This window comes from Morus notabilis, unplaced genomic scaffold (assembly GCF_000414095.1).
Source record: "Morus notabilis unplaced genomic scaffold, ASM41409v2 Scaffold279, whole genome shotgun sequence".
Classification (NCBI taxonomy): domain Eukaryota; kingdom Viridiplantae; phylum Streptophyta; class Magnoliopsida; order Rosales; family Moraceae; genus Morus; species Morus notabilis.
The window spans coordinates 145790-154317 of NW_010365881.1; the positions used below are offsets into that span (position 1 = coordinate 145790).

An 8528-nucleotide genomic window follows, 5' to 3' on the forward strand; every position below is an offset into this window, starting at 1 on the left:
TTTGGAACTTTGACCGGCGAGTGTGGCGGCGTCCGGCGGAGTTGGCGGCCGCAAGACACCAATCCAGACTCAGCTCGACGAGAGCTTTCCAACGAGCCGGGAGGTGTCAAAAACGGACGCCGGAATCTTCCTTGGATGTGTACGGCCGTACGCGTGGAAGGAGAGAGAAAGTGGGTTTTTGTGTTTGAATTTTTCTGATGAGGTGGAACACGCCCAAGTGGCATTAATACTAGTTTGGACTCACTGAGTGTCCAATTATCCGTTTCTGATCCGTACATTTCTTAAAAATTACATTTTGGCTCAGATTTTTAAAATTTTCACACTTAAGTCTTTAAAAATTACAAATTAACCCCATTTCAAATTTTGGGTTTTACAGTTTAGGATATCTTTCATCTTTTATTAAGATATGTTAAAGGTTCAATATTTTTGTCCATCTCTAAAAAAATGCATAATATTTTTTGAAATACTAAATTTATTTTTTCTCATAATCATTAAAAAATTATAAAAGTAAATTTTTATTTTTAAAATAATTAAGAAATGCAAAAGTTACAATAATTACATGAAAAAATAAACATTTCAACCAATAATGATTAAATATCAGATTTCTCATATGTTATACTTGTTATGAAATTTACCACCAAATTTTTCATATGTTATATGAGAAATTTGACACAAAAAATAGCATTTTATTGGATAGTATTTTTTATACTCAAATGTTAAATTTGCAATTGACACATCAATTATAACATTGCATTCAAAATGTAATTATAGCCTCATTTTTAGTTGCATGTCCGGTCAACAAACAAAGCCGCATTGAATTTGTGGTGGTATGAGTGAAATTAAACTCACTTTTTTTTAATAGAATTGGATTGGGTTCTTTTAATTTTATTGGCCATATGCGAATAAGATGTAAAATAGAGTGCGTGTTTGGAACTGTTTTTGAAAACAGTTTTCACGTATTTTGAGAAGCAAAAAATGAAAATGAAAACGAAACGACATTTACTTAGCAAATGTTTTGAAAACGAAAATAGTGTGAATGGTTTTTGTGAAAGAATTAGAAAACGGTTGAAAGTTATTTTCACTTTTCTATTTTCATTTTTTAGTACTTACAACAATATTATAATATATTAATTAATAAACACGATTTTACTTTTTTATTATACTCAAAACAATCCCTTAAAAAAGTAACCAAACACAATTTTAGAATCGGTCTCAGAATGATTTTCAAAACAATCTCATTTTTACTTTTCATTAAAAACAAAATCATTTTAAAATTAATTCTAAATGCACCTAAAATGAAAATAATAATCCTTTTTTATCTTAAAATATATAAATCTTGTAATGGGTAAACTATTTTTTTTATTCACGTAAAATACATAACAGTCAATAGAGAAAGGAACAAAAAAAAAAAAAAAAAAAGAAAAAGAATAACACAAAAGAAACAAAAAGTTGAGTTGCAAGCAAGAGATTTTAGGTCTTGTTCATTCACTGATTTGAGTTTAGAATTCGAGTTTTGCTATAATAAAAAGCTCTCAGAAACAGTCACATCTAACTTTTTTTACTACAGTAAAAAACTCTCACATAAATTTGTATTTCAATTTAAATTAAAAACGCGAATCAACGAACTAAATATGTCTTAGTACACATGTTGACTTCTTAAAAATTGATATTCTAATATGTAAATTAAGGGAATTTTTATGATTGGACACTATTAGTATTTTACTGATAAATTAAATTAAAATTACATTAAATTAAAAAATATATATATAATAGATAATTTTTAATATAAAATTTAACGGTGAAAATTAAAAAAAAAACTAACAATATTTTACTTTCTTTATCCCCATATAAGCTCCCATAAATCAAATCATAAATCAATAGATTTGATTTGATTTGAGGGTAATTTAAACTTTGAAAGTATCTGTGAATGTTTGTTTTACTGGTTCAATTCAATTTAACTTAATTTAGAGGACGTTTGGTTTTGTATTCAGAATTATGATTCAGAATTATTCTCATTTTACGTGTATTTTTTGTGAGAGAAAACACTGTAGAGAACCATGAATCATGATTCAAAATCAGGGACGAATATAGAAAACAAACGCCCTCTTAGTTTGAACAGTGAGTACTGTTTAAACTGATGTTTAGTAAGCATCTAGTTTGAATTATATTCTCGACTTGAGCTGAGTTAAATGGCTCAACTTAAAATTTGGCTCCCTCTTTGAATTGAACCGTTTAAACTATTTTTAAACAGTAAAAAGTACCAACTCTTTATATTTTTCACACCTACCAAACACAAATTTAAATTTTATTTCTTATTTAAATTAAAATTTTAATTACACATATAAATATCAATTCAAACTATAATTTAAATCACACACTTTAAATTTTTTTATTTAAATTAATAAAATTCAATGGGGCTTTAAATTATTAAAAACAGGAAGGTTCCCAAGTATAACATTTTAAAAAAAGTTTTTTGATAGAAAACTTTGAAAAAGGTTGAAAAAACAGTTTCGAAGGTAAGGAAAAACCATATGGTGGGCCCAGAATCCATATTCACTGCCCACGTGGCAGGACAGCAAAAGGGCTGGTAGTACTTAATGGCTTGGCAGTGAAGTTGTTTGAGAGAGAGAGAGAGAGAGAGAGAGACGTTTCATCTGCCTCGAAGGATTTTATTACTGTTCAGAAACAGACCCTTTTGATTGCCCTCAAAAAAAAAAAAAAAAAAAAAAAAACTCTTTCAAATGTGTGCCCACAAAAAAAAAAAAAAAAAAAAAAACTCTTTCAAATAAACCCCATTTGACCACTGGTGTGGCTCCATTGTTTTAATTCCTAGTTTTGAGTTTTCTCTCTCTTGCTTTCTTCTCTGCTGTATTTGGGCAATGCGCATTTATTCTTCGAGCTCTTTTCTTTCTTTTTTTTTTTTTTTTCGACTTTTGAATTCAGATCTCAATTATTACATTGTCATTGTGTTTGGTTTAGGAAGTAACTCCACGAAAGGGGAAAAAGGAGAGAAATTGGTTTGTGGGAAACTGAGGAATGAGGGTTTCCTGGCGGCAAAGTGTACGGTTGGGTTGATTGAAGAGTGCCCATTTGAAGGAAGTTACTTGTTTGTGTTTCTTCATCTTTTTCTTGCTGATTTTACCAAGTTGGGTTTTTGAAGAAATTGCTACTTCTACAACTGACAAAAGAAAAGGAATGACCTTTGGATTCTGGAAAATTGGTTTTATTGATGAGAGATTTTTGTTGAAATGAGTCCAGGTAAGTTTATTCCATTTCTCCATTTTTAGTGGGTTTCAAATTGAATGATTTTGCAGTTCTCTCTCTCTCTCTTAAGGCTTTAAAAGTTGGTGTCTTTATGTCTAAACCTATGCAAATGAGCAGTGTAAGTAGTATTAACTATTAAATGCCTTTTTTTTTTTGTTTGCATAATTCGAATCCTATGGGCTAGCTAATTTTTAATATACAGCTATTTATTCAGCCCAAAAGGAAAAAAAATTGATAATAAAGATATATGGTCTGATTTTCAATGTCTTTGTACCTTTGTAATTCAAGCATAACAGTATCTTACATAAATGCGGTAACGAGAATTTGGATATGGTTTTTTTTTTTCTTTTTTCTCTTTTTGTTGGTCGTTATTTTTAACTTGTAAATTCAAAATTGTATTAGGTTTGTAATAATAAAGTATGGAGGCTGAGAAGAAACGTTCAAAAGGAGGGTTTCTTCATTTGTTTGATTGGAATGGGAAGTCTCGGAAGAAGCTTTTTGCTAACAATTCAGAAGAGTTGCCTGGTATTATCTGTGTCCTTAAAATGAGGTGCTTCTTAGTTGATACATTGTTTGATTACACATTCTAAAATTTCCCCTTATTTTGTATCCTCAAGGATCAAAGCAAGGAAAAGAAGATGAGGAGAATTGTTCTAGGACTGCCGTCTACAATGCGGTAAATAAAGCGTTTATTTTCCTCTCATTATGTCTTATCTTTAGTTTTCTTGATGGTTTTTCTTTTCTTGTGTGGTTTTATACTCATGGTGTACTTCCAGGTGGAAGCGGATGAGAACGAAGCAAGTTCGAGTAAAAAAGGGGGCAGTGACTGGAATTCTGCTTCCTGTGTAACCAGTGAAGATGGAAGTGGGGCTAGAGCCCCAGGTGTAGTTGCTAGACTGATGGGTTTAGATTCATTGCCAACTTCGAATGTTGCAGAGCCCTCTTCTAGTTCAGCCCCACTTTCTGACTCGTGCTCATTTAGAGCTTCTCATCATGACAAGAGTGGTTTGTGGAGTGATTTTTATACGAGGGATTGTGTAAATGTGCCCAACAGACTCAACACATTTTCTAGGAATCAAGTAGAATCTAGGTCCCAGAGGCAGCAGAACCGGCCAATTGAGAGATTTCAGACCGAAGTTCTACCTCCTAAATTGGCTAAATCAATTCCAATCACTCACCATAAGCTATTGTCACGTATAAAAAATCCTGGGTTTGTTCCAACAAAAAATCAGACTTATATCATGGAGGCTGCTGCAAAGATAATTGAGGCGAGTCCTAGGGCATCCTCCAAGAGTAAAGTGTCAAGCATAGGGCCTTCTTCGGTTCCCTTGAGAATTAGAGATTTGAAAGAGAAGATAGAGGCTGCAAATAAAGCAACTGGACCTGAAAAATCCAAGGAAGCGAATGCTTTAAAACGTACTGGAGGACAGGACAGTAGCAAGACCCCTAATGGTTATGTGTTAGTAACTCAGGCTCCTATCAATTCTGGGAAATGGAATTTTAACAATGTCGGAGGCAAGGCTTCATCAGTGTCACTTGCTGTACAAGCAAAGACCAATGTTCAGAGAAGAGAAGGCTCAATTCCTGGTCGTAATAGGAACTTTATGAACCAGAAAGAGGTGAAGTCAAACTACATACCAAAGCGCGAGCCTAACTTGCAAAGATCAGAGCAGAAAAGAACTTCTCCAGAGAGCAGTAACAATGTGTTAAGGCAGAATAACCAGAAGCAGAACTGTGTATCTAATATGGACAAGACTGGACAAAATCTGGTTTCCAATCATCCAGCCAGAAGAACTAGGTCCTCTAGTGGCTCTGCTGAGCCAAGCAAGACTGTAAATAAGGTTGTTGCAAACTTCAAAACCAGATCAAAGAAGGCGGGCTCTGTGTCAACTGCTAGTCAAAGAGAGACAACGGTTAAGAATGTCTCTCGGAAGAAACATTCTGTTTGTCAGGGTGTTCGTATGGAAGAAACTGCTGCAGGTGGTAGTAGTATACAGATTAGTGAAGGGCAAAGGTCTATAAAATGTAATATATCTATAGATTCTTGCACTGGTATGAGCCCAGATAACAGAAAGCCGGGAATAGATGTAATTTCATTTACATTCAACTCTCCCCTGAAAAAATCCACATGCGTGTCCCCGTCCTCAGGTCAAGCCATGATAATGGAAAAGAGATTTGGGATTAACTCCGTAAGTGACAAAGATCAGCCGCTTTATTCAAATGGCTTCGAATTGTCTTCTCCTGGATTCAATGTAATAGGTACCGACTCTTTAGGTGCTCTTCTGGAACAGAAGCTTCAGGAACTAACATGTAAAGTTCGGTCATACCAATCAAACCTTTTCAGAGAAGAGAGTTCTGCTCGTTGTGCATCTGCATCACAAGACTCCAATGTATTAAGAACCCCACCAAGGGGAAAGCAGGTTCAAGTATGTCTGCTTAGAGATAAAACTGATAGCATATACTGTTATGATTCCCCGTCCATTGATGGTCCAGTGGTTAATATGAACGGGCAGTGGCAGGTTTGTTTCTTTGCTTGTGCCTTTCTTCTGTAGTTGGTGTCCATTTCTTAGTTTCTTGTATTTTTTGTTAATATTCCGGCATCCAAAATTCTCCCTTCATGACTTTTTATCATCTAGTAAGGAAAAAAAAATAAAGAATTTCTTTGGGAAGAAACTGGTAAGGTGGAACTTGAAGGGTTTGTCTGTCACATGGAGAAAGTAATAACTTTTGTAGATAAAACGAGGCTCAAATACACATTTAGAAATTGTTTTCTTTTCTGGCAACTGGCAAAGCCTTATTAATAGGTGACTGCCACTAAGTTTGAATTTGGTTTGAAACCTGTTAAATCACATATTATACATTCAAATTTACTGAGCTGTAGAGACGACTTGGTTCATTTCCTTAGCAGTTCATCGTACTGTTTTATTTAAACATCGGTCCACCCTCCAGAGGCAAGGTGATACGTTAAAGCTTAAAACATAGCTACTAGAACATATATGTTTATATATGCATGCATGTATGCATGTATTAGCAGTCGGCTATAGCACTCTATGAATAGACAATTCTTTTTTATTGACAAGTTCTTTGGATGAGTATTTTAATTAGTTAATAAGCTTTGCACTCTTTTTGGCATGGCTCTTTGATGATCGAAGCCGTGTTATTTTGTTACATTTCCCGTGTTTCAATGTCTTGACCTAGCACTCGCTAAACTGGTCAATGCATGCTGATCGCTTTTAGGAAATGGAAGAGTCTACCGGAAGCAGCAGCTATGAAACTGGAAAAGAATTAGAATATGAAGATGCTAGTCCAGAATCAAGTTTTGAACTCGCATTTGAAAGTGGAAGCTCTACAGGTAATAAAAGCTGTGCAAACCGTACTATTTTCCTTTCAAGTATCGATGAGCATAATATAGGTGTTAGTTTCAAAGGTGTCTTTACGTTTTTTATTTAATCAAATGGCTAAGAACCCTAATGGTGATGGGAAAATTTGGCAAGAAGTGGACTTCTACCAAGCCTACTTATGTGGAACTATGATGGATTTATGTGAAGCAACTAACCAGTAGGTGTAGATTAAAAATATAAATTAAATAGAATATAAATTTGGTAATTGAACTTCTTTCAATTAGTACATAGCCCTTCTTATGTTTGAGAAGGTTGTACTAGATGACATTTTCAGAAATTGTGAAAATGGCATTTTATCAACTGGGGTAAGACTAGCTTTGCCAAACTCTTCTTTAGTTCAGTTTTACCTGGTAAGAGTGTAAGAATTATTCCCGGTGCCCAAACAAAAGTACGATTTTATTAAAGAGATATGACAAGGCATTTTATCATATTTACTTTCAATCTACAGGAAGCAAGGAATGCTCATTGGCTGAAGCTCAAAACCGTCTGTCTTGTGCAAACGAACTCCTGCCAGCATATAGCGTGATAGATTCACCTGACTCAATCTCTTCCAGTTGTACAAGGAATGCAAGTAGAAAGCGAATGACTAAAAGATTCGGTTTGGAAGATCTTGATAGACCAAGCAACTGGGAACTGGAATATGTGAGGAGCATACTCGGTAATGCTGAATTAGCATTGGAAGATTTTGCATTGGGTGATACTAACAAGGTCATCTCCTCAAATATCTTTGTTCACCTGGAGCACAAAGAAAACGGTACAGAAATAGATGGAGAAGAATGTTCGAAACGTGGGAGAAAGGTTTTGTTTGATTGTGTGAATGAATGCCTGGAATCATGGTGCAAGAAAATGTTTGTTGGAACATGCTCTAGATGGGTTAGAATATCTCCGAGGAAGGAATGGTTGGCAGAGGAATTGTACAAAGAGATTTCGGGTTGGAAAAGCTTGGCAGACTTTATGGTGGATGACCTTGTGGACAAGGACATGAACACCTGGTATGGAAGATGGCTTGACTTTGATAATGAAGCGTTTGAGGAGGGGCTAGATATTGAAAAAGAGATATTGACTTCTTTAGTAGATGAGTTGGTGTCAGATTTAATGATCTTGTAGTCTCTCCAAAATGTGTTCCTTGAGCCTCAACTCAAATGTCATCAGGGTGAAAAATTCACCTTGTTGCTCTTGTATGGTTTCCATTTTTACCTAATTTTAATCCCACATTTACACTTAATCAATGATTGCTCATGGTCTTGTGTGATTTTCTATTTTTACCTCTAGGGCTGTGCTCGGCCGGTCAAAACCGGGTTCGAACCAGTCTGCGGTTTTTAGACTGCGGGTCCGGTTCTAAGTAACCAGACCAGACTTTCATTAATGGTTTGGTCTGGTTTGTAATGTTTTCAAAAGGTCTAGACCGGACCGTTATATATATATATATATATTTATATATTTATATATTTACAAGATTCCTCTTAGAACCTGAAGTTATGCAAGGTAATACAGTAGTTGAAGTCTTCATATATTCATGTATTCAGATCCCTAGTTACCAAACCCAAATGAAATGACCCTTTCAACCGCAAATGTATAGAGTTGCAAGGAATAGTACAAGGTTGGTTAGATAGGCCTGGAAATGGGCCTAAGCAACCTTTATCATGTCCTTCTCAAGTGCACTTTCCAATTCCCCAACCTTGATCAGAAGTAGATTCTCTCACCACAGAGGAAAGACCTGAAACATGTACTGTGCTTGAGGATTCCCAATAAGTTTTGTTTCTTCAGTTGTAGGACCATGTAATAAGAACTGTCAATCAATCAAAACCTATCTCTGTAAAATCCAGTTTATCCCTTCTCTTTAACAAAAAAAAAAAAAAGTGA

The 8528-nt window shown here is 34.8% G+C and overlaps 1 protein-coding gene across 1 annotated transcript; it reads left to right on the forward strand.

Moving 5' to 3' along the window:
• The first annotated feature begins 2987 nt into the window (after positions 1-2987).
• Positions 2988-7872, forward strand: LOC21395958. The gene is made up of 6 exons (XM_010108720.2): positions 2988-3258; positions 3667-3789; positions 3882-3940; positions 4041-5783; positions 6502-6616; positions 7114-7872. Exons 2-6 carry the CDS (start codon positions 3684-3686, stop codon positions 7770-7772), a joined length of 2682 nt encoding a protein of 893 aa, XP_010107022.1. The 5' UTR covers positions 2988-3258; positions 3667-3683; the 3' UTR covers positions 7773-7872.
• The last annotated feature ends 656 nt before the right edge of the window (positions 7873-8528 follow it).